The sequence below is a fragment of the Miniopterus schreibersii genome (assembly GCF_964146895.1).
Source record: "Miniopterus schreibersii genome assembly, chromosome: 12".
NCBI lineage: Eukaryota > Metazoa > Chordata > Mammalia > Chiroptera > Miniopteridae > Miniopterus > Miniopterus schreibersii.
This window is the reverse complement of record NC_138112.1, coordinates 69,995,746-70,021,108: the sequence shown is the minus strand read 5'-3', so window position 1 is coordinate 70,021,108 and position 25,363 is coordinate 69,995,746. Positions and strand designations below refer to the sequence as shown.

The 25,363-nt window shown below is 51.2% G+C and overlaps 2 protein-coding genes across 3 annotated transcripts; one reads left to right on the top strand and one right to left on the bottom strand.

Annotated features, from left to right (window-relative positions):
- The first annotated feature begins 483 nt into the window (after positions 1 to 483).
- On the top strand, positions 484 to 8,920 carry ZDHHC24 (zDHHC palmitoyltransferase 24). The gene is made up of 3 exons (XM_081152899.1): positions 484 to 813; positions 2,082 to 2,359; positions 5,808 to 8,920. The coding sequence occupies exons 1-3, from the start codon at positions 533 to 535 to the stop codon at positions 6,089 to 6,091; spliced, it is 843 nt and encodes a 280-aa protein (XP_081009025.1). The 5' UTR covers positions 484 to 532; the 3' UTR covers positions 6,092 to 8,920.
- On the bottom strand, positions 8,848 to 25,106 carry BBS1 (Bardet-Biedl syndrome 1). 2 transcript variants are annotated; one of them, XM_081152898.1, is made up of 17 exons: positions 25,009 to 25,106; positions 24,632 to 24,708; positions 24,480 to 24,514; positions 21,056 to 21,328; positions 20,901 to 20,947; positions 20,728 to 20,766; positions 20,551 to 20,623; positions 18,542 to 18,673; positions 17,728 to 17,834; positions 16,260 to 16,380; positions 15,936 to 16,094; positions 14,897 to 14,966; positions 14,301 to 14,459; positions 13,606 to 13,739; positions 12,489 to 12,623; positions 11,973 to 12,059; positions 8,848 to 11,729 (listed from the first exon to the last, which is right to left on the bottom strand). In XM_081152898.1, exons 1-17 carry the CDS (start codon positions 25,053 to 25,055, stop codon positions 11,643 to 11,645), a joined length of 1,782 nt encoding a protein of 593 aa, XP_081009024.1. In that variant the 5' UTR covers positions 25,056 to 25,106; the 3' UTR covers positions 8,848 to 11,642. The 2 variants fall into 2 exon arrangements, with proteins under 2 accessions (XP_081009024.1, XP_081009023.1); XM_081152897.1 differs by having other exon boundaries at positions 21,056 to 21,867; positions 25,009 to 25,076.
- Positions 25,107 to 25,363: the final 257 nt, after the last annotated feature.

The window sequence follows — 25,363 nt, the reverse complement described above, 5'->3', positions numbered from 1 at the left end:
CCATTTCACAGTCAGGAACACCAAGGCACAGAGATGTTTTGAATGTTTTCTGGGGTGACTAAGGGAGACACTCGAGCATGGGGAGGGGCTCCAGGCCAGCTGGATGGCCCGATGCAGGGCTATTAATATCGGGGAGGCTGGGGGGTGAGGGAGAATGTGCTGAGCCGAGAAACCCCGACGCCACCAAGGGTGCAACTCAATCCTGCAGGCATACCGGACAGTCAGACAAGCGAGCCCGCTGCGGCGGGCGGGGCGGGGCCTCCGAGGGTGGGCGGGGCCTCCGAGGGTGGGCGGTGCTACAGTGTCGCAGCCTAACGGAGTTCTAGCGCCAGCAGGATTTCAAGCTCCCTCTCCGCTCATCCGGCCGTCCAATCACAGCTCGGCATCTGCGGGCGACTCCACGAGACCCTAAACTCTCACGGCACACCCCTCAGGGCTTCCATTGGTCGCTGTGGACTTCCGTCTGACACTATCCCCGCCCCAATACGGAAGCGGCGGGGTACTCGGATCCGACTGCCGGTGGGTCCGGGCCATGGGGCCTCCCTGGGCGGTGGGGAGCGCGGAGGGATCGCCCGCGCGGCTTCCCCTCGTGCTCACCGCGCTGTGGGCCGCGGCGGTAGGTCTGGAGCTGGCCTACGTGCTTGTGCTGGGTCCCGGTCCGCCCCCGCTGGGACCCCTGGCCCGGGCCTTCCAGCTGGCGCTGGCCGCCTTCCAGCTGCTTAACCTGCTGGGCAACGTGGGGCTCTTCCTGCGTTCGGATCCCAGCATCCGAGGCGTGATGCTAGCCGGCCGCAGCCTGGGCCAGGGCTGGGCGTGAGTGGGGCGCGGGATCCGGCGGTGTAGCGGGAGCCTTGGACAGGGGGTGGGGCCCTAGGACCCGAAGATGTTAGAACCAGATTCTGTAGGATCCGCTTGTTAGAGCCTGTTAGAGAACTCATTTAGAACCTGGATGGGAGAGATAGAAGGGGTATCATTTGTTCACTTACAAATATTTACTGAGCACCTACTATGTGCAAGGTAAACTATAGGCATAGTAAGTAAGCAAATTATATAGAATGTTAGAAGGTGTTGGTGGTATGGAAACAAAAAGAGCAGGGTAGAAGGGGTGCAAGTTGCAGTTTTAAATAGAGTTGTCAAGGTAGGCCTCATTGAGGTGGGATTTAAGCAAAGACTTGAAGAAGGTGGGGTAGTTAGCCATGTAGGAATTGGGAAAGAGTGTTCCAGTCAGAGAGAACAGACTACATAAAGGCTATGAGGCAGTTGTGTGCACGTTCTGGGAACAGCAAGGCGGCCAGTGTGGCCAACCTGGAGTGAGAGAAGGGGAGGAGAGAGATTAGACATGTAAAGCCCTAGTAGAACATTGAAGGCTTTGCTTTTTACTAGAAATGAGATGGAGAGCCACTGGAGGGTTGTTGTTGTTGTGTTTAAGGTTTGTTTTTTAAATCCTCACCTGAGGATTTTTTAAAAAATGATTTTAGAGAGGATAGGAGAGGGAGAGAGAGAAAAACATTGATATGAGAGAGAAACATCAATTGGTTGTCTCCTGTATGCACCCCAACTGGGGATCAAACCCACAACCTGGGTATGTTCCCTGACCGGAAATCGAACCTGTGACCCTTTGGTGCTTGAGACTATGCTCCAACCAACTTAGTAGCCATACTGGCCAGGGCACCATTGGAGGGTTTTGAGCAGAGGAGGGACATGACTTAGATGTTTAAGGATCAGTCTAGCTGCTGGGGTGAGACTAGGAGGGGACAAAGGTAGAGCCAGGAAGATCAGTTAAGAGGTCGTTGCAATAATCCAGGTGAGAGTTCATGGTGACTTGGGCCAAGTGGTGACTGTGGAGGAAGTCAGAAGTTTGCTCCTGGATGTTAGAGGCCAGAGAAAGGCCTGAGGACTAAGGATGTCAGAGCTGGAAGTGACCTCAGACCTGCAGTGCTAGAACTGGGAGGGCCTGGGAAGTGGTGTTCAGCCTACATTTACCTATGAAGAACCTCTGCGTCCCCAGGATGGGCTCACAGGCATGAGACGGGGAACTCAGAGCTACTGGGAGAACTGACACTGTGGTTCCTTTCTTGCAGTTACTGCTACCAGTGCCAGAGCCAGGTGCCGCCACGCAGCGGGCATTGCTCTGCCTGCCGCATCTGCATCCTGCGTCGGGACCACCACTGCCGCCTGCTGGGCCGCTGCGTAGGCTTTCACAACTACCGGCCCTTCCTGTGCCTGTTGCTTCATGGTGCGGGCATCCTGCTCCACGTCTCTGTGCTGCTGGGCCCTGCCCTGGCAGCTCTGCTGCAAGCCCACACACCCCTCCACACCGCTGCCCTCCTCCTGCTGCCCTGGCTCATGCTGCTCACAGGTGGGAGCTTGGGAGGCCTCCACAGAGAGGCAGACGCTCTAGTAGTGGGCCATTCTGTTAGGAGATGAGACTTTGGGCTGGTTCTGCTGGCAATACCCTGGGGACCCAGTCCCAGTGTCATTTATTTTGGGGGGGGTGAGGAGAGCCTGGTATTCAGTATGGTAAAATACAGTGCCTGAACACAAGTACAGAGACCTGCCTGGGAGAATTAGGGAAGGGTTCCAGGAGGTTTTGGCAGAGGGGGAAAGACTAGTGGGAGTTCACTGGGGGAGTATTCTAAAGGGGACCATTCTAATTGAGGGCTTGGATGTTCAGCAGGGAGCAGTGAAGGTAATTTGATGGGAATTGTGAGAATTAAGGCTAGGACAGTAGGTTAGGACTGGATGGTGGAGGCCTTGAATGCTGGTGTGAGGAGATGGCCTTTACTTGACTGGGCAGGGGGGAGCCAGTGAAAGTTACAGGCAGGGGAAGGTCCCGTCTTGTCAAGTTGGGAGGGGAAGACTTGGATCAGGAAGCTGATACGCCAGGTTCTGGTTGACATTTATTTCTCTTTCCTCTGCCACCACCCAAGATAAAAGCCCCACTGGTGTTTTATACTCTTTGTTTTCTCTCCTGCAAAATGCTCTGAACTTTCCCCTGCCTCCTTCCTCCTGATGTCCACATGCAGTCCCCTCTGTAACCTTGTCCTCACTTACTAAACTCCCTGACCATTCTGAGTAGTTGCTGTCTCCTTATATCCGAGCCCAGCTCTGTCCCAAGGACCCCCTCCCTGCAGCCCGGGGGGAAGCCTTGGGAGACCCAGTGGGGTTGGCAGTGTCTTCCTTTGCCCACACTGGCTTCCTGGGCAGTCCTCCTTGATGATCCCCTACTTCCACGGAGCCTCAAGCCCTCCGCTGCACCTCCTTGCACCCCGCCTCCCTGCAGCCATCCATGGCCTCTTGTTTACTGCCCTTGGTCACTGAAAATGGCTCCGGCGCCCAGCCTCCCCTCAGCCCTGGGCCCTGTTGAAATCATGGGTGTCTGAAAGTCTGGGCGAACCACCTATTCAGTGCCCCAATCACTCAGCCGCTTCACCTTCTCCATTTTCCTTCCTTCCCCTACTCCCATGTCCACATCCCAGACCTTGTCAGAATCCAAAATGTGCCATCTCCCAAATCACCCTCAGTCGCCCCCTCTCTGCTCCCACTGCCTCTTCTATCCGTCTCTCACTCTTTTACTCCATGACACCTGCTCTGTTAGCTCCTGGCCCTCACCTTTCTGTCCATCAGTACCTTCCCGCCTTCACCGCCTCCGTGTCTAGTTTGGAGCCCTCATTCCCCCCATTCTCCTGCCAACATGTCAAACCTGTTAGATCCATCTTCCTTTCACTGTGCCTTCCCAGCTTCTCTATGCCGGCCCCTGGCTGCTGAGAGCTGCCAGAGATGCGTGGTGCTTCATGGCAGGTTGGTATATGCTATATTCTTGGCCACTGACCTCAACAGGCCCCCACTGTGCCTGGCTGCCCGAGGTTCTCGTTAGCTTGCTCCCCTTGATGACTGCAGCCCAAACTTTCCCACTCTCCTGGCCTCTAAGCCCCCATCTCTTGAAAGTCCATCAGAAAGACAACGAGACATCAGATGGTACCTACAGAATCGTCCTGTCTGTAGATCTCTAAGCCAAGCTGCCCTCAGCTTCTCCTCCTGGGAGGCCTCATACTGGGTTGGTCTCTCCTCCTGCCTCCCCAAGATCCCTCTACTGGCTGCCTTCATGCCCCCCCCAAACCCTTTCTTCCCCCCACATTCTCTTCCTCTAGCTCTTGCCTCTGGCTCTTCTCTCAGCAGCCAAGCTTCTCCAAGGACTTGCCGGGCTCATGGGCTGCTTTTCCTTGCCTCTCACCCATCCCTCCACCTGCTCCAAACTGGCTTCTGCCCCCCTACTCCTCCAAGAGACTGCCATGGTCCCAGGCCTCAATCTCCACAAAACCCAGGGGACCCTCGAGTTTTCTTGCTTCACAAGACCTTTCAGCCTCATAAAACTGCTGACCTCTAACTTCCCTGAAGGGCTCTCTACCCTTGGTGTCTCTGACAGCGCATACTTTGGGTTTCCTCCCCTTTCCGGTTTCCCTGTCTCTTTATCTGGTTCCTAAGGACCTGCTTTCGTGGTGCTGAGGTCGAGGTGCCATTCTTAGCTCTCTCTACACACTCTGGGGCATCTCCGAACTGCCTGTGTACCAACTACCCACAAATCCCTCCAGCCCGGGTTTCTCTCTGAGCTTCCAGAACCGTCCACTCACTTGTCTCCCAGGCACCTCTCTGTCCTACTTCAGGATCTTCAAACAGATGTTTTCTCCCTCTTCACTTAGCAAATATGTCCTTAACCTTCAGGCACCACCCAAAATATCACTTTATCGAAATAGATGAAGTCCACTTCCCTTAGCCTCTTAATAAGTTTGAACTGCATTTCCTGCTTTTTTTTTTTTTTTAATATATTTATTGATTTCAGAGAGAGGAAGGGAGAGGGAGAGAGACAGATAGAAACATCAATGATGAGAGTCGTTGATCGGCTGCCTCCTGCACGCCCCTGCTGGGGATCGAGCCCGCAACCTGGGCATGTGCCCTGACCCAGAATTGAATCGCAATCTCCTGGATCATAGGTCGATGCTCAACCGCTGAGCCACGCTGGCTGGGGCCCCGTAGGCTCTTTATCAAAGTAAAATTCACATAACAGGAAAGTCGTCATTTTAACCATTTTCAGTGTATAGTTCAGTGGCGTTTAGTACATTCACAGTGTTGCACAACCATCACCACCATTTCCAGAACATTCTCATCACCCCAAGAAGCAGCCCATATGTACTCATCAAGCAGTCACTCCCCATTCCTCCCCCCCCCCCCCCAGTAGCTCCTGGCAACCACTAAACTACTCTCCATGGATTTGCCTATTTGGGGTATTTCATCTAAGTGGCATCATACAATATGTGACTTTCTGCGTCTGGCTTCTTTCATTGAGCATAATGTTTCAGGGCATCTTATAGTTCAGCAGATACTTTTACGTCCTGTGGGCCAGGATGGCATGAGACGCTCTACTTTTCCATTGTAACACACAGCACAGCTGTAATTAAGTAACTGAGAAGGGATCTCATGAATGTTTGTGAGCTCCCTGAGGTCAGAGGTGCTGTATACCGTTCATTCTGATATTCGCCGTGCCTGGCACCGTGTCCAGCACATGGGAGGTGCTCAAAGTTCATGATGCATGAATGAGAGTCGTACATACGGCAGGGGGTGTGTCTGCCTGGTTCACTCGTGTGTTCCTATCACCCAGCTGGGCAGCCAGGAAGCAGACTCAGTGTTTGCCGGGGGAGGAGTGAGCTCTGCGTCATGGTGGAGGGTAGGGTGAAAGGAGGGCAGGAGCTGGGCTTTGGGGGGACTGGGCCCACTGCTGCCCCCTGACCATCTCTGCTCTCTCCTCGCAGGCAGAGTGTCTCTGGCACACTTCGCGCTGGCCTTTGTGACCGACACGTGTGTGGCAGGTGCGCTGTTGTGCGGGGCCGGGCTGCTCTTCCATGGGATGCTGCTTCTTCGGGGCCAGACCACATGGGAGTGGGCTAGGGGCCAACACTCTTATGACCTGGGCCTGTGCCACAACCTGCAGGCAGCCCTGGGACCCCGCTGGATCCTTGTCTGGCTCTGGCCCTTCCTGGCCTCCCCATTGCCTGGGGACGGGATCACCTTTCAGACCACAGCTGATTGGGACTAATGGCTTCTTGACTCCAGGAAGAGCCAGAGCTGTGCAGGAAGGGGGGAGCGGGAGAGGGCGCTCATAACTCATTTCAGGCCTACCCCCAGCCTCGGGGGGGGGGGGGGGGGGGGGGGGAGGCAGGTTGGTACTTAAAGCTTGCTTTCAGCAACTCCAGCCCCATCCTTGGCCTTGCCCCTGCCCAGCTTGTACTTAGTACTCAGGGCTTGGGCCCTGCGATTCTGCTTGTCAGTGGCCCCCAAGTGCAGTGGAGGCCACTGGCAAGGGGCTGCTTGGCCAGTCGCACTGCCCCTTTTACCAGGTTAATAAAGTGCCCAATTGGTTCTTGGACTCCCTCCATTGTGGGTTTCTGGTCACTCACTGTTGCCTGGCTGCTGTTTTAGGTTCCTCTGTCACATCTGGGAACCACAGAATGCCTGAGGCTGTGAGGGGCCAGGGCTCTGCCTCTGTGGCGTTGGTGGGGCGGCATGTAGTGACCCAGGGCATGAACATCTAATTCTTTCCCAGTTCAGTGCTTTAGAGTTAGAGCATAACTACAACTTCACTGAACCTCCCTAGCTAACCTGGTAACTGGACAGCAATTATGTAGGTAGAAAACTTGAAGCTCTGGGAGTTGATAAAGTCATTTACTACCAAACGGAGGCAGGGTTTGAACCTAAACCTTTGTGCTTTTTCCTTCACTCGTGCGCAGCTGAGGGAGGGAGAGCGGGACAATCAAGGCAGAGAAATCAGGCGGGGTGTTTAAGTGCCTGTGAGGGGTGGTGCTGACAGGGCTATGCTCCTCTCGGGCCGTTCAGGAGCTACCTGTTAAAACTTTTTATTTAAACCTAGTAACTAGAGTTAAATGTGGCAGGTTTAAGCACATGCATTTAGCTGTTTCCTCATAAAATCTGAAATGACAGAAAAGAAATAAGATATGTTTACAAGGAGAAAAAATAGGAGACAGCAGTAGACCAAAGAGCCTGGTGTTTTGAAAGATGGAAAGTGGATGGAGGCTCATTTATTCTCTTAGCAGAGTAGAAATTGTGTCCCCGGAGGGAGGGGCCAAGAGCAGCCAGATTGCCCCCCAGAACCCTGCAGACGCTCAGGAATTCCACGAGCGACATGGAAGGCAAGGCGTGGGGCTGACACAGGAGGGACTGACCCTCAGTCTGAATCAACGCCCCTCCCTCCAGCGCCCGCCCCACCTCACAGCCCAGCAGCGACCCCCTGAGGTGGCGGAGGGGGCTGTTGGAAGCAGCTCTGGGTCTGGGGGCACAGAGGAGAGAAGGGATGCGGGGCAGGACCAACAGTGGGGTGAAGTGAAAGCCCAGGAGGACTCAGGAGGGTGCTGAGGGTGTCCTCCGTGACGTGGCAGCTTTGCGGGCCAAGAACCCTCAGAGAAGGCCCTCTTTCTGGCGGCCCTGCCCATGCCCCCCAAGGTTTGAGCTGCTAGGACTTTTGTTTTCCCAAAGGGCAGGCTCTATTGCTGTTTCTCACCCGCGTTGGGGAACGTGGTGCCTGGCACCCTGTGCTGCACAGGAGCATGTCCTCTGTGTTACCCCTCCCTCTCCAGGATATCTTGTGTGTGGGGGAGGTGTTTAATTAAAAAGATGCAAGAAAATATTTCTAAAATAAAGAGAAATAACACCCTCCCACCCCACTTAAGAAGTGGATACCATTCCCTTTGACGCCCCTGCTGTGGCCTCCCTGGTAGAGGACACACTGCTGCCTTAATTACTCTCTGGCTTTGCTTTGTAATTTTATTACATGTTTGTATTGGTTTTGCATGTTTCTGAATTTTATATAAATGGAATCACACTGTGTTTATTCTTCTGTGACTTGCTTTTTCACTCAGTTATTCTGAGATTTGTCCAAATTAATGTGGTGGCTGTAGGGCACTCCTTGCTGTAGTGACCCTTGGAATATGCCATAATTCATTTTTCTGTTTTGCTCCCCCGGGCCATTTTATCTGCCCCTGTGTATGACCCCCTAAGATCTATTCTTGGTCCTTGTGCTTCCATATAGATTTTAGAATCAGTTTGTCAAGTTCCACCAGTAAAAACCCCTTTGAGGTTGTGAGTGGAACCTATTGAATCTATAGATCAGTTTGAGGAAAATCAACATCTACATGAAACGGAGTTTTCCTGTTAACTCCATTTTGGTCTTACAGCAGACACTATGATTTCTATGCTCTTGAGTTTGTGAAGGTGTCTTCTATGGCTCAGAATGGGGTCTATCTTGGTAAATGTTCCACGTGAGCCTCAGAAAGTGTGTATTCTGCTGTGGGTGAAATAGTTTACCGCTGTCAGTTATATCCAGTTGATTGATGGTGTTGAGCTCAACTATGTCCTTAAAAAGACCACAATTGAAGACTGGACAGAGAACAAAAAGAGCTGAGAATTAAAATAATAGCATTTTAAAACGATTTCAGAGAAGAACTAGAAGATAAAACTCTCAAAAAATAGAACAAAAAGACAATATGAGAGAAGAGAGAAGAAAATCAGAGGATCGATCCTGTTCTCTCCGGATTTATCAGATGCTGGGCTGAATCAGAATTCCAGTGAGAACAGGGAAAATGGGGGAAATGTTCCGGCACGGAAGGAGGTGCGTCTCCACCCTCAGCACAGCGGATAATGACACGCTGAGGTGGGTCCTGACGTTTCAGGGCCTCGGAGAAAGAGGTCAGGGCACACAGGTCACGGGACTTCTCAGGAGCATTACCGAAGGTAAAATACACGGGAGCACTGCTTCAAAATGATCTTCTTGCATGAAAATAATTTTCAACTTCAAGTTTTATGATCCAGACTATCACGTACATGTATGAATTGAATAAAGAAAATTTTGTACAAACAGTGCCTTAAAAATGCTAACTTTAGTGACTTTTTAAAGAAGGTACCTGCAGATATGCTTCACCAGATGAGGGGTACAGAGTGATGGAGGAGGGGCCCAGAAATCGGGCGCTGGCCCAGGACCAGCAAAGGGAGCCCGGGAGACTTGCCCTGCAGCAGCTCTAGAGCACGCCCAGTCCTCCCTGCAGCAGCAGATGGAGGCAAGTGTCCAGAAAAAAGGACTGTCAGACCCGGTGGGGGAAGAATTAGCAACTGGTATACACAGAAAACTAAGCAAATGAAAAAAAACAGGGTAATTATTAATCCCATGAAAAATTAAAAAGTACCCCAAAAGTAGTTTACTGATAGCCCAGTTCTTGGCTCGAAGTAATTAACTTTCACATAGTAATATACAATGTAATCCAAACTGAGTATCAATTTACTTAAAACTGGAGAGAAGGAGGGGATGGGGTGCTGTCACAGGAGAGCCAAAGCCTCATCTGTTATGACAGGGAGCCACCAGATAGTGTCTGAGATTGACAAATCAAGCGAGACTAGTGTAAGCATATCACAGAAATAAACAGCTAAGATCATTGAAAGTGGCCAGCAGGGGAGCAGCACTCGGGGATGGGAAGAGGTTCTTGTCTTCATATGAACTAATTCCATAGTACTAAGTAGGTACATGTTTTTAGATAAATATTTTTTTTAAAGACACCAACTCCTCATCCTTAACATACGCAGTTTCCTGGAGTCCTAACTAGTGAGGACCTGCGTACCGCGCAGTTTCCTGCTGTATGTTGCTCCATGTACACCACACCAGCACAGTCGCGTGTTTTAGTCACAGTACACGCTATTCCTCCGATACATTCATGTTAGTTGCTGTGCATGGAGCAGTTTCTCTGCTTTTACTGTGAACAGCTATGCAGAGAACCCAGAGCAGATATTTCTGTTCCAAGTTCACACAGATCATCACTTGACTGGGGTGAAAGGGACTGTAAGGTCATCTGGCTCAGCATACCCACTTGAGCAGTGACAACCCAGCCCCAGTGACACAGCACCAGTGATGGGGCTATGCCTTCTAGGGCAGGCCCTTCCTTCTTGGACAAGCTCTCTCAGAAAGCTCTTCAGGTTAAGTTGAAGTCTCTCTGACTGACAGTGACACCCCCTCTACCCATCTGTCCATTTCCAGGTTAAACCTCCTGCTGGTTCCGCCTGTGCCCCAGTTGGTTTGACCCAGAAACCCTTCACTGTCCTCACCCACTTGGTCTAGATCTGCGAGTGGCTGGACCTACAGAGGAGTGGGGGCTCTTGTTTGGTCTAGACCCCTTGCTTCTCTTAACCTGGCCCCAGAATGCATTCCTGGGGAAGTGGCTGTGGGCTGTCACCCCAGTCCCTCACTGTGTCTTGGGCACAGAGGCAGTTATTTCTGTACCCCTTGTCTGGAGCTGACTCATTCCATTAGAGGGGCTGCCAAGCTCACAGGATCTTAGAGCTGAATCCGGTCAAACTGTCTCATTTTACACAAGGGGAAACTGAGGTCCCCGGGGATTGGGTTACTTCCCACAAGCCTGAGCTGTCACCATACACTGGGCTGTTCCTGGTCACAGAGGGGAAGAGGTAGGTCCTCCGGGAACAGGGCTCCTGGCTCATAAGTGGCCTCCCAGTAGCTGTGAGGTGGCCAGGCAGACTGCCCAGGGCTCCGAGGCACCGAGGGCCACATTGTGGGTCTCTGGCCCTTGAGGGCTAAACATGTGCCTTTGTTCTATCTTCTGCCTCACTCAGGCCTCTGGTTCATACTTTCCATCTAATCACTGCCAGGTGAACTTTTCACTCATAGGACTGCTCTGGGCTCCAGGGCATAGAAGAGCATCTTGATTGGCAGCTCTGGGCTTCTGCCTCCTGTGCCACCTCCCAGGGCCCCAGAAATGCCCCTGCTGTACCCTCCAACGCCCTCTCTGCTCTGTCTAGCTGAGCCTTCCTATCCTGGGTGCTTGTTCTAGTCAGGAGCAGTGGCTGTGTGCTCTTCAGGACCCTGGTTGGGGCGGGGGCCACCAGGTCCCTGCATGGGCACCCTTGGCCCTCTGCATGGAGTGTCGCAGGCCTGAGACGTTGACTGAGCCCAAGATTTCAGAAAAGCCCCCTACAGGGAGGCAACTATTGTCTGGGCCCCCTGAATAGAAAGAAGGGCCCCTGCTCAGTTCATGAGGGGAGATCAGAGCATGTGTTTTTCTTGCAAGCTGAACTGGCAGCAGCCAAGCCTCTGGAACCCCAGGGAGCAACTGGGGGCTCAGTCTCATCCAAGAAAATCCTCTGATTGTCCCAGGCCAGGCCCCAGCCAACTCCAGCGTGGACCAGCAGCAATGAGTGATGTGCCTCAGGGGAGTGGCAAAGGACATGGCTGGGCCTGGGCCCCTCATCTCACCTTGACCACTTCAGAGCTCTTCCTTGGGACCTGATGTGGTTTCTGGAGGAAAGTGCAAAGGATGGAGTAGCCCAGTGAGCCAGTGCCTGCATCTTCATGAGAAGAACGGAGCTGAACCTCCTGGGTACATTGACCTGCTGCTAAAGGTCATCCAGCAGTCAGGGTGGTGAGAAAAGGGAGCTTAGGCAAGGAGAGGGAAGCTGTCGTCCAGCATCCTGCTGCACAGGGAGTGGCCTGGGCCACTAACTGCCCAGCTCAGTGGAAGGGGCTGGATCTTCCTGGTCCTGATTCCACAGGGACTTTAACAACAGCCCAGGGGTCAGGCAGCTGCCAGCCCCTCGCTCACAGGCATGTTGATGTGGGCACTCAGCAGGGGTGCGCTCTGGCCTTCTCGAAGCACCAGCACCTGTGCAAAAGGTGCCCATAGCAGTGGGATCATGCCCCATTTAGCCCCTGCTCCCTGCAAAGGCCAAGCCTGGCCTGGTCTGCACTGGCCCCAATGACAGGCCATAAGGGTTCTGTCAAAAGGGATGGGGAGGCTGAGAGGCCTCTACTGTGCAGATACCCCCCACCCGGCAGGCAGCGACCTGGGGGCCTTGTCCACACGCTCTCCCACTGCCCTCCCCAGGCAGTGCCAATGACAACCTACCTTGATAATGTCTGAGATGCCCTTGTCACTGAGACTCTCCACAAAGGTCTCCAGGGGGTAGCTGAGCCCTGGCACCAACAAGGGGACCTAAGTTCCAGGACAAAGAGGTTAGGAAATCAGCCCTCATGCCCGGGGAAAACCAGGCCTTCACTCTGTGGAAGACTGTCCTGGAAGCAGAGACAGGCTCCCACAGCTGCTGCAGGAGAGGCTGTGAAGCAGGGTGGGCTCTGGGACCACCCCCCCACCAGCATTAACACGCTTCTGGGAGAGACACAGAGGGACCTGGCTCAGCTGTTCTCCCAGCACTTGCTGAGTGGCTCTGAGACCTCATGCAGGCTGAAATGAGGCAGCTGAGGGGTCCTGGGTGCTCCCCCAGAGGCGCCTGCTGTGCCCTAGCCTGACCTGTGGCTGCAGCCACCTGCCAGGCCTCACCTCACCTAGTGGAGGCTCTGTGGGCATTTCATCAGGCCCAACCCCACCTTCTCACTCCATGTCTCACGGAGGTAGGTCAAGCACCTTGAAGAAGGCCCGGGGCAGAGCATAGAGTGCCTCGTTGTACAGGAAGCAGACCAGCAGTCCCAGGATGGGCCGGGCTGTCGAGGTGTTCTGCAGGTGAAGTGTGAGCTTAAAGGTGGGGCCCAAGCCTTGAACCTGTGGAAGGTGGAGGGGGTAGAGAAAGCCCTTAGGACCAAATGGCCTTGGGCGTGGAATACAAAGTGCTCTGGCCCTGCCTGCCTGCTTCCTCGTCAATGTCAAGTCCCCCTCCAACTGTTCTCACTGTCCATGTACCCCTCAAAAGGCCCAGAAGGTTGGCGCCAGTGGGTACAGGGATCAGCAAAGGCCGGGGAGGGGAAGGGGCTTGATAGAGGCCACTGGGCAAGTTGGTCAGCGGAAGAGCTGGCCTCGGGACACAGGCCCCAACTTCCACCTGTGTCCCCACCACTGCCGCTGCCCCTCTTCCCAGGGCCAGGCCCACCTCCCCTCTCAACCTGTGGTATCCACGTCAATTTCAGTTTCCTCCCTCTTACCGTCAGCTGCTCTGTAGCTTATTCCTCTCTCTCCACTTTCTTTCGGGAAAGAGAAATCAGAAACCCAGTTGGGACAGAGGGCACACCTCGGGGACCCACTGAGACCCGGCTGGAGCCCTGATGAACTCGAGGCCCCTGTGTCTGGGTGTGTGGGCTCCTCCTCCTGGTGCCTGTGCAAACCTCAGGAGGGCCCCCTCCCTGTACCCTGCAGTCCTGACACCTTGGGCAGCCACAGTTACTGACACGAACAGCTTTCTTCCCTGAGCCATAGTGGGAAGGGTCCCTCCAGGCTCCTGGGAAGAAACATCCCAAGGTGAAGACTTGTGTGCCCGGCCCCAAGTCTGGGGCTTGTCTGAGGCACAGCACAGGATGAGGGGCTACAGAGCCTGTCCCTGTGCAGCCAGCTGCGGGGAGGAGGCGCAGCAGGAGAGAAGGTGAGCGCACTCTCACAGAGCCTGTGGGAAGGTGAGAGGGTGCAGTGGGTGAGAGGAACAGAACCTAGTTGGCTTGGAATCGGCTCTGGGGCTGAAGGGTTCCCACCCACCTCTGACCTCTGCCACTCTGGCCCTGAGGCTGCTGACTTCCCCCCACACCTGGGTGCTCACCACAGCGTGTAGTTTGAGTGGCTCCCGGGCTGTAGCAGATACGGGGCTCAGGCTGGACTCGAGGGCCTGCACGTAGGCGCGGGCAGCCCGGAGGCGCAGCAGGTAGAGGTCAGTCTGGAAGGTCCGATGCATGGCTGAGGGGAGACACAAAGGGCTGCCGCTGGAAGTGAGGAGGGGAGAGTACAAGGGGAAGGCACAGTGTGCAGGGTCTACAGAGGCTGGGAACGTGGGCCAAGGGAGGGCCGAGGGCCACCAGCCCAGCCTCTGACCCTGGATGCTGGCCACTCCCCGCTTCCTTGTTAGCAGGTAGCCTGAGCTCCTTGGGTAGGAGCTAATTCAAGTCACCTGGTGCAAGGCGGGCATAATCATAGGTTTCGAATGAATAAATGGCAGGAAAAACTGACAGGAAAGGAAGAACCTCAGTCATATTCGGCTTCTTTCACGAGAACTGCACCTAGACACGACCACTCCCCCTGAATTCCAAGGGCTCCTGCCCTCACCCACAGCACCTTCCTCCTGGGTACAGTTATTTGTAGGCAGGATGTACCTCCTAGGCTGTCCCTGGACTGCCAGAGGCACAAAGCCCACGCAGCTCTCCCAGGCCTCCTCCCACTGCTCAGGCCCCAGGCAGCATTCACCCAACTCTGGCTGCTTCAGAGCAGCGAGGAAGAGGCAGAGCCCAGCCCGAGTCTCACCAGTGCCAGCCTCCCGCTCTCGCAGAGTCTGATCCACATAAAGCCGGGTCTTTCGGGGCACACTGAGTTTTGCGGCATGGGCTGGTGGGGGGCCCAGGTCGCCTCCTCCCTCCACAAACACTGCTGTTCGCTTCAGGATCTTGATAATCAGGCCACCACCTGGGAAGTGGAAACAGAAAAGGTCTGTCCTCCCCGGTCACCCTGATCTCAGTTTTTCTTCCCTCAACAGTCTGCCTCATATAGACCCATTTCTGTACATGTTGGTCTCGCTGCCTTGACTCTGAGTGTCAGGGAGGAATGAAGTCTGTCTAAATAACCTCCTACCATAGTTAATTTATTCATTTCACAGTTATCTGTTGACTAGCGTGATGTTCCTGGTGGTGTGGCAGGCACTGGGGATACTGGGTGAACCGGAGACACAATCCAACCCAGGGCCTCGCCCCAAGGTCACGATGAGCTGTCCCCAGTGTCTGCCAGCCTTGCTTTCCACACCTAGGTCCTCCCGTGCCTCACCTCCACCTGCTCTTCTTCCCAGGATTTGGCCTGTCCCCTTCACTTCCAATTTGAAAACCCTTGCCAGGTCTGACGCCCCTCACCTCGCGTAGTCATGATGAGGGTGTTATCTTCCCGCCCGTAACGGCCGAAGCAAAGGCTGGTCACTGCGTCCTACGGTGGAGACACTTGAGTTTATCTGGGAAAGTATCTTGGAAAGAGCAAGATTGGGGATGGAGGGATAAGGTTGGGGGACCCCAGATGTGAGTTGTGAGGCGAGGCCTTAGGGCAATGCTGCCTCTGAAGCAGCTCTGGCCTTTTGGGGGTCAGCCCATCTTTCTCCTACCCTGTCCTTCATGGCTGCCTCTGCTGCCTTTCAAAACCAAACATGGTCATGTCAATTCTCTTCTATAAAACCTTCCATGGCTCTTGTCCTCCCTGTCCCCCTTCCACATGTGACTCCAACCTGCTTCTTCTGTCAGTTCTCCACTCTTTACCTCTCCCAACGGACACACCTGCCCTCAAATTTTCTATTTTGACATAGGACACTCTGTACACACACATACGTAAGTTTCACACGTAATATACACTGAATTTTTTTATGTTGCTGGTTGTGACCCATTAAATTGATTTAATGACTCACAACTTAGTGTTTAAAAATCTCTGGTCCAAACTCATCAAACTACCTGGGTTCCCTAATCAAGAATACTCGTGCCTCTCAGCCTTTGTCCATGCTGTTCCCTGTCTGGGATATTGTTCCTCCACAGAGCCACTTGGCAAACTGCATTGAGGCCAGTTGAATTGTCCCTTGCTCTGTGAAGTGTCCCGTGAGTTCCATCCCCATTTATCTACCACCCAATACTCAGCCTGCTCTGCTTTTTCAGCACTTGGCTTCTGTCTGTCTTGTATTTGAATTAACTGTGTCCTGGCTGGCTGCCACCTGGATATTAAGCTCCCCGAAGGCAAGGATTTAGTCATTGTTTTATCCCCCATACAATGAGTTGTACATATGAGGTGCTCAGCAAATGTTTTTGAACAAATGTTTTTGAAATGCATTAAGAGCCGAGGACTGCGGATGGAGTGGAATAAAGAGGGAGCTAAGCAGCCCTAGAGAGGGGGGTGGGGTAAGGAGTCAGGGCTCACCGGGGCGCGGATGATGTTGAGCAGGGTCTTGTCATGGTAAATGCGGACCTCTCCATTGGCCAGCCCTGCCATGACAGCCTGCAGGCTCCTGGAGTGCTGCTCCAGCAGGCTCATGGTCAGGATGGCAGCAGGCATCTGCACAGTCCACAGCTTCTTACCCTGGGAGGGAGCAGCCAAATGTCTGCAGGGGGCTCAGGGGTTAGAACAGAAAGAGTGGGTGGCTGGAATTGCTGGGAAGGTGACACGAGAAGGGCTTCCCTGCTAAGGGGGACCTGGGAGACATGCGTGGAGGGGTGGGGTGGGGTGCTTGCCCGGAGGCCACACCTTGTGGGTGAAGCCATGCAGGCTGTCTTGGGTGCTGCCCACCACCAGGACCTTGTGTACCCGGACAAGCCCCACAGGCTGGGCGCTCAGCTCGATGCAGTACTTGGGGCACTTGGAGTCTCTGTGGAGTAAAGACAGATTCTCCCAGCCCAGAGAAACCCTCTCTCCCTCCCTGGCTGACCCTCCTCTTTCTAAGCCCCACAGATCGTCCCGGCCCCAAGGCAGATGATCATAGTATTACTTCCACCTGCACCACCTGGTAGCTGTGAGACCTTGAATAACATGAAGTGTGTTCTCCTTCCTGATCTCTCTCCGCCTGTACTGCAGTGATCTGTATGATACCCTGGCAGTTGACTTTACAGTGAGTGAAGCTAGACGAAGGGCTAGCGGACTTAGGCGATTAGTAATTTATCAGAAAAGCACGGAGTTGCTCTGTGTAAGTGCACTGTTCCTGTGTCCTGGCCTCTGAATCTTAGTTTCTCTTACCCAGAAAGTAGGGTAGTTCCTGCCTACCAACCACAGGCTATGGCCCACTTTTCTTCATCACCAAGTCTAGGCCAACATCATGTCCCAGCCGAGAACCTCCACTGGTCTCTAGGCCTCCTGCCAATCTACCCTCCACCCAGCAGAGTAATCTTTTAAACATGCAAAAGGATCCCGTCATTCTTCTGATTAAAATCTCATAGCAGCTTTCTACTGGACTTCAGATAAAATCCAAAATCTTGACCACATCCTAATGGGTCCTGCATGAGTCAGCCTGGTCTCCACATCACTTCTGTCCACCCTCCTTGCCCACCCCGCTCGAGCAGCACATGCCAGTGTCTTTCCCACCTTGAGTCTGCTTAAGTTCCCTCTGCCTACAACACTCTTTCTGTACTTTGTGAACAACTGGCCCCTTCTTCACCTTCCAGTCATTTCCACAGACAGGCGTTTAGTGATTGCCCTGACTCCATTACTTTTTCCTACTGAGCCTGTATTTTCCCTCCACTGCATGCATCCAATTTGCAATATTATCTTGGTTTGTTGACTTTAATATCTGCCTTCCCATGAGGGCAGGAACTATGTTTATTTTGTTCATCAGTACTTTCCTTATACAGTGCTTATATACAATGCTCAAAAACATTTCTGAATTAAAAAATGAATGGTGAAGGAATATCAAACTACTGTCCTGGGAAGTGTCACATACCTATAAAGCAATATAACAGATATGAGAAATTATTTTTATTTCTTCCAACTTCAGATTGCATTGCTGATGCGTTACAGCTACCCAGCCTGGTATCTCACTTTGCCAGCCCCCATCACACAAGCCTCCAGATACCCTCTGCGCTCCTGGGCTCAGCCTCCTGTGTAAACTTCTCAGCTCTTTCCATTCCCACATTCCAGCCCCAAATCCCCACTCATCTTGCAAACCCCCCAAACCACCAGGTATCTGAGATGTTCCTTCCGGCCCCAGAGACCATGTGGCTACCTTCTCAGGATATAGATGCTCCCATTTCTGCAGGCAGCGGCAAGCCGGAACTCAACATCGAACTGGCCAGAAACCTCCAGGAAGGCAGGGACACTGGGGAGGCTCATCTGCAAAGAAGAGGCTTGAATACCCAGATTTCTCTGGAGCCCCAGTCCTTCCCTACCTTGAAGGAACCTACTTCTCCAAGTCAGTTCCTTGTTTGAAGTCCCAACTTCCTCACTATACCCAGCTGGTCAGTTTAAACTCGTAGTTTTTCTGGAGGGAAACTCAGCAATATGTAGCACAAGCCTTGGACTAAACTATGCACTTCTAGGAATGCATCCTACTGAAGCATTTAAACAAGCACGCAAAGACGTTCAATCCAGAAAGCCTACTGCAGCGGTGTTAATAATGGTGAAAACGGAAAACAACTGAAACCTAAATAGGTGACAGGGTAAATAAATGATGGCACATCTATAAAATGGATACTGTGTGGCCTTTGAAAAGGTTTTATATAGATGTGGAAAGGCACTGATGAGCTACTGCTACGTGAAAAGAGTAAGTTACATGATCTTGTACCACAAGGCCGTTTTTGTAAAAAACATATATAGTATATATCTTGTCTAAATATAAAAATGTTAGGAAAGACATATGATGAAACTTTAATAGTAAATATCTGTGGGTGGTGGGATCTTGGGATATATACTTTTTCTTTATGCTTATCTATATTTTATAATTTTTCTACAATGAGCATGTACTACCAAGAACTGGGTGCAGGAGATGTGGGGGAGCAGCCTGGGCCTCAGGTGTGCCCAGTGTCAGGCCCCACACTGACCTTGGCCAGAATGGTGAAGGCCTCCGGGTCCAGCACCAGGAGCTCCTTGTTCTCAGTGCCCAGCACCAAGCAGGACACAGCATCTTCATCAGCCAGGTTCTTCTTTAAGGTGGTCATAGTGGTGATGACTGTCTGAAGAAGGACTCCAGGGTCACCCCAGGATCTCCATACACTATTCCTCCCAGGTGCCCCCAGGATACCACAGGAGGAAGAGTATCAGAGATGCAAAAGATTTCTGTACAAAGGTGTTTATTGCAACAAACCTAACTTTCTAACAAAAGTGAATTGTCTAAGTCAATTATGAACTATCCATATGATCCTAAACCATGCAGTCATTTAAAAAAATCACATTTTAAAAGAAGATTCAATGACAGGGAGAATACTTCTAATGTATTAAGAGAGAAAAAATAGGTGAAAAGTTACATTAGTATAATCCCACTTTAAAAAATATATGAATAGAAAAACATGCTGAAAGGCTAACCCCTTAAATATGAACACTGGTTATCTCTGGGCAACAAGATCACAGCGATGTTGAAATTCTTCATTGTGCTTCATTGTAATTTCTACAGTGGGCACATGTTCCTTTTGTGATTGGAGAGAAAACGAAAGAGAAGGGAATGATCCCTTGTTTAGGAATTTCTCCTATGGAAATATTTTAGCAGGACTAAAATGTTTCTTTGGGTAAAGCTGCTCATTGTGTGATTATCTTTAAGATTAACAAAGAGGAATCATTCTCATGCCAAGTGGAAGGAGAAAGGTTACAGAAAGGTGGAACTTAGTGGTTCCTGATCATGTAACCATGACACACATTTGGAAAGATAGTCCCCCTACCCCAAACTGCATCTTTTGAGCAACAATTAATTAACTTCCTGATTTTAGAAATATTCAAAGATATTGACAACTGTGGATCTGAGCTGCTGATCAGCAGGGGAGAATCTGTTTCTCACAGAATTGGTCTAAGACTATCCAAAAGCTGAGGACTGTGTTGGTCAATGTGTTTGGCTCAAGTGACCTCTACAGAAAGTGGATGGCTCTCACGAGGCTTTCTAAAATGCAGAGAGCAGCTCTGGGAGACTGTTTCTGGACTAAGGGTCAGTCCCTAGGTCAGGGACCACTAGAGTTCATCAGTGAATAGGTTCACCAATGAAGCCATTAAAAGTATAACTAATGCCCAGTTGGGCGTGGCTCAGCGGCTGAGCATCAACCTGGGATCCAGGAGATCGAGGTTCGATTCCCGGTCAGGGCACATGCCAGGGTTGCAGGTTCGATCCCCAGTCAGGGGCATGCAGGAGGCAGCCGATCAATGACGACTCTCTCATCATTGATGTTTCTCTCTCTCTCTCCCTCTCCCTTCCTCTCTCTGAAATCAATATATATATATATATATATATATATATATATATATATACACACACACACATATATATATATGTACAACTAACAAAAAGGCTATGAAGAGAATAAGAGGGAGCATTCCTTGCCCGATGGCCTGCGTGGGAATACGGTAGTTACATAAGCCCTAAACAAGATAATGAACAATCAATGAAATGATCAAGTGGCCACTAAAAATGTAGTTCTGAAAGACTAATGCTTAACATGTCATGCTACGTGCCAAGGGAAACAGGATATAAAAGCATATTTATGAAAGAAATGTACCAAACAGTAAGAGTGAGTACCTCTGGGTAGTGAGACTGTAGTCATTTCTATTTCTTCTTTATACTCCTCCCTATTTTCCAAATTTTCTCTAATGAGACTATATTACCTTTACCCTTAAGACAATGAAAGTTCTATAAAGTTATATAACTATAGATCAACTCAAAGCTGTCCCTGTTAATTAGAAACTAGAAGGCCCTGCAGCTTTGTGGTCATATCTGAGTGGCATGAGGTGGAAGGGAAACTGCAAAGTGAAACTAGTCAGGTTTTGTTATAGAATTTGCCACTGATGTTACATGGTTTTAAAAAAATTATCCATAATTTTTATGGGGAAATAAAAAGAGAAGGGGTGTTACCTGGCGTTTGATGGGCTTGGATTTATGCTGGTTCACAAATGCCTCCATTTCACTCAGCTCCAGCTGCAGAAACCTGGACAGAGAATCGGCAGCTGCATGCCCTGGGCCTGCCTGTCCTCCACAGGCCACTCCTCAGCCACTCCCTTCCCCTGGAGCTTCCGGAGCCCTGGCGCTTACCTGAGCGACTGTACAGACAAAGGCACCTCTGCCTTTTCCCTGCAAGGAAAGGGGCAACCATGGCAGGTTTAGTTGAGGAACAGGGCCCCGAGGTCAGACCAAGAGCTCTGGGATGAGAGTTGGGAAGGAGGAAGGAGGGGTGGGGTGCATTTGAAGTGGAGGTGGGCTCTCACCGGATGCCCTCCAGCATCTCCTTTAGGGTCAAGGGGTCGATCCGGTCCTGTGACAGTACGAGAAGGTAAAGCCTGTGAGCTCCAGAGCCAGGCAGAGGAGGATGACCCAGTGGCTGCCACTTTGCCTTCTTGTTCCCATCCCCCACATCACTTACCTCCTTGGCTTGGTTCCAAAGATCTTGTTCCAGGGGGTTTGAAGGCAACTGGGACAGGCTGAACTTGAAGTAGGGTCTTAGATTCTTATAAACATACACACAGGGGCCTGAAGCGAGTGCCAGAGCCGGTGTTCGGGGCTCGTGCTGATCCATCAGGAAGGTGGCAGCAGCGGCTGGTAGCGCAGGCAGTGGGCTTTCGGTCATTATTCTGGGTCCTTTGAGCACCTTCAGGCGGGGCTGCTGCCCACCTGGGCCAAGGTCCCCCACCACCAGCTGTAGAGAAAGGCAGGCTTACTCCAGGCTCAGAGTCTAAAGACCTTGCCACTGACCCTCTTCCTGGGCTCAGTCTTTTTGCTGGTGCATGTTCATTCACTCCCACACAACAATGAATGCTTCGCAATGAGGCCTGCAAGCTCTGTGACCTTGGGAAAGTTGATGAAACTTCCTGAGCCTGTTTTCCCACCAGCAAAATGGGAATATCAATTTCATGACACTTGCAGTGAAAATCAAGTGAGAAAATGAATTACAGAACCTGGCAAGTGTGAGTGAGGAGTAGGTGGCAGCTGGAGTTTTCATTATTCATTCAGTAAACATTTCAGGGCCTGCTCCGTGCCTGCCACTGTCTAGACACCGGGACAGTGGCAGAGGTCAGGGGGCACTGGGAACTCCTATCTGGGCTTCCAAGGCTGATTTCCAAATGGGAACAGAACTAAGGAAGCAGTAGCGAGAATGCAGAGTAGACTGTGCTCTGTGAAAGTGGCCAAGATCTTCAGTTTCTGTTGTTTATTTGTGTGTATGTTTTTAATCCTCACCTAAGGATATGTTTAGAGAGAGGAAGGGAGAGAAAGAGGGGGAGAGAGAGAGAAACACTTACGTGAGAGAGAAACACTGATCGCTGACCCCCGCATGCACCCCGACAAGGCATTGAACCTGCGACCTAGGTATGCGCTCTGACTGGGAATCAAACCCACAACTTTTTGGTGTGCAGGACGACACTCCAACCAACTGAGCCAAGGGCCAGGGTCAGTCTCTGTGTTTCACCCTCCAACCCATCCTGCAAGTCACTGCAGCTGCTCACTCTCCAGACTGAGGCCTTCAAGGCCCCTCTGACCTGCTTCCCAACTTGCTTTCCGTCACCTCCCCACCCATGCTATGCTCCAGCCAGAATGCAGGCTGCCACACGACGTCTGGATTCTGAGCATGCGCAGTGTACCAGGAGTGTGCCCGGAGGTTCATTTAGTCCTTTCAACAGCCTATGATGTAGGTACTATTAGCCCCTTTTCACAAATGAGGAAGCTGTTGCTTAGGGATGTTAGATGAAAGTCCCACAGCTAGTAAGTGGTAGAGCTGGAACTGGAACCTAGGTCTGTCTGAATCCAAAGCCAGGGGCCTCAACTACTATTTTACACTGGCCTCAACTTCTAACTCCAAATGTACTCTTTCCAAGTGTGCCTCTGTGCCTCTGCTTGTGATACTGGGTTGCCTTCCTCTTCCTCTCTTCTGTGCCTTCATTCATCCTTCAACACCTATTTCACATGTAACTGCCTCCTGGTGCCTCCAGATAGGTTTCTTTATTCTCTCACTGGTGCTCCTATAATGCTTTCCATTTACTCTATTTTAGCACCCATTCATTTACCCCACAAACATCTATCAAGTACCTAATTTGTGCCAGGCACTGGGCTAGATGTTGGGAACCAACAGTAAACAAACTAGCCACTAAAAAAGTTATCACATCAAAGCATTTAACATTTCATGATAGTGGATTGGATTTCTCTACCCTTTACTGCTGTAAACCCAATGCCAAGTACACACTAGTGTTCAGTTAATATCACAGATAAATTAAGGACAGTGTCTCAATCTTCTCCCACCTGTGTACTGACTCATTTCTGAGTTTAGTGTCTCCACAATGTCTGACACACTGTAGGGGTTCACTGTATGTTCGCTGAATTGCTGAATGCTTTAGTTAGGAATTTGGGGGCAAAAGGCAACAAATCCTACTCTACTTTCCATGTACGGTATGATTCCAGGGCTATCCTTTAGCTGCTCACCTAATACGCCCATTGTGGGTTCACTGCCCATGGCAAAGGTTGAGCTATGTAAGGAACCAATACATAACTTGGAATATGACAGACCCAGGTCTGCCACTTTCTACAAACAGTAAACTTAGCCTTTCTGAATCCATTTTCACATTAATGAAAATGGGGATCAATACTATCTATGTATTGAGAATACCTTGAAGAGGGGCTAGTCCAGAAATGGATACTCAATATATGTTAACTTCCTTTCTTTAGCCCAATATATTTTTCAATCTTAAAAAAAAAATTAACTGTGCCTAGCCCTGGCAGATGTGGCTCAGTTGCTTGGAGTGTCATCCCATACACTGAAAAGTCACGGATTCGATTCCTGGTCAGGGCACATACCTAGGTTGCAGGTTTGATCCTTAGTCCAGGCATGTATGGGAGGCAACCAATCGATGATTCTCTCTTACATGGTGTTTCTCTCTCTCTTCCTTTCCCTCTCTCTTAAAAATAAAAAATAAAAAAAAGTCCTCAGATAGGGACTAAATAAATAAAAACAAAGAACCTGTCCGTTTATATATATTTCAAATCCTCACCCGTGAATATTTTTTCCATTGATTTCTATAGAGAGTGGGAGGGAGGGAGGGAGGAAGAGGGCAGAGAGAGAGAGAGAAACATGGGTGTGAGAGAGACACGTGGATTGACTGCCTCCCACACATGCCCCGACTGGGTACAGGGAACCTACAACCAAGGTGTGTGACCTTGACTGGGAATTGAACCAGAGATCTTTTGGTCCACAGGCTGATGCTCTAACTGGCCAGGGCTAACCTGTGCCTTTAAAGTTATTTATTTCTTTGTTTACATTTTATTTATCTTCATATTTTAATTTAAAATAATAATTTAATTTAAATTTAAACCTTTTATTATGGAAAATTTTCAGTCATACACAAAAGTAGACTCCTATAATGAACCCCCAAATACCCATCATCCAGCTTCAACAATGATCAGCTCACGGCTAACCTTAAAATCTATGCCCTTTTGATAAACATAAAAGTTACTTCAATTTCCTTCTACTTCCCCTCCAGATTCTAACACCTCACATCCAACCAAGGGATGTGCCTGCCCTTCTAGCAAAGAATTATGTCAAGTTAACAAAATTAAGAGGCTTTGTCTTAGTCAAATCCCCAGCAGCAACTGTTCTGCTTTACTTTCTGCAATCTGAATTATGAAACCTATGGGATCTCTTCACCTTCCACATAAAGATAAAATTTAACACTAAATGTGCTTCTTCAGAGTACTCATGAATTTCAGTGTATGCTGAGCTTCTCTGGAGCCTCCAGGAAATCTCAATTCTGGCATTTTCCCTTCAGTTCTGGCATTATCTTTCTGCTGGGGTGATACCTTACCTTGTACTCCCCGTCCCCATGCAAATCTGCCAGCGCTAGAAAACACAAAAGGGCCATAAGTCAGGGTCTCAGCACCCCAGAGGCTTCACTACAGAACCGTTATCTGACTCCTCCATCTCCCCAGAACCCGGGATTCCAGGTCTCTGACTCACCCAGGCAGGCGGAAAAGGTGTGGATGTTGGCCACGGGGTCGTAGTGTGCGTCCAGCCATTTGGAACTGGCTTCGTTGCTGGGAGAGGAGGGAAGGAGTTGGGGAGTGAGCATCAAGGGAGGGGAACAAAACCGTGAGGGAGATGTGGGGAGCCCCGAACTGGGGGTACAGGACGTCTGAGTCCAAGCCCAGGCTCCACCACTGACGCAGTGACCGCAACACACACACCCGTCTGGGCCTCAGTTTCCCTATTTGATCTCTAAGAGCCCTTCAAGGAAAGCCAGCGCTGCTCAAGAACCGCAGAAGCCCCCATCCCGGGAACCAGGGCACCCTCTTCACGTCTGCAGGAAAGGAGGCCGAGAGCGCCCCTGCTTTCACCTCTCGGCTTTGCAGCTGTCGGAATCCAACGCAGCAGCCGCAGCCATCTTCGCGGGCGTCGCCCTGGCAACCGGCTCTGGCCAGCCGTCGTGCAACACCCAAGAGTTCCGGGTTCCGGAAAGCCCGCGTACAAAGGTTCCGGGCGCGCAGCAGCAGGGCGTGTGCGGGCTGGAGCGCAGCCCCGCATCCCAGCTCCTAGGATGTATCTCTGCTCCTTCCCAGCCGCAGGTCCTGGGCCCTGTAGTCTCTGGGTCAGCGGCAGGGCGCTTTGGCTTCAAGCCTGGAGAGGAGCCCTTCCAGTGTTCATGAGCCTCAAAAGTAAGGGACCAGGTCCAGGCTCAGAAAAACAAACCAC

Bases quoted from the DNA above. Each gene is read 5' to 3' on its own strand.
- BBS1 (XM_081152898.1), bottom strand. From the start codon at position 25,055: ATGGCTGCGGCTGCTGCGTTGGATTCCGACAGCTGCAAAGCCGAGAG. The intron at 24,709-25,008 runs GTGAAAGCAGGG...CTCCTCTCCCAG, and splicing joins GACAGCTGCAAAGCCGAGAG to CAACGAAGCCAGTTCCAAAT. The intron at 16,095-16,259 runs GTGTGGCCTCCG...GCTCCCTCCCAG, and splicing joins TGCATGGCTTCACCCACAAG to GGTAAGAAGCTGTGGACTGT.
- ZDHHC24 (XM_081152899.1), top strand. From the start codon at position 533: ATGGGGCCTCCCTGGGCGGTGGGGAGCGCGGAGGGATCGCCCGCGCGG. The intron at 814-2,081 runs GTGAGTGGGGCG...CCTTTCTTGCAG, and splicing joins AGCCTGGGCCAGGGCTGGGC to TTACTGCTACCAGTGCCAGA. The intron at 2,360-5,807 runs GTGGGAGCTTGG...CTCTCCTCGCAG, and splicing joins CTGGCTCATGCTGCTCACAG to GCAGAGTGTCTCTGGCACAC.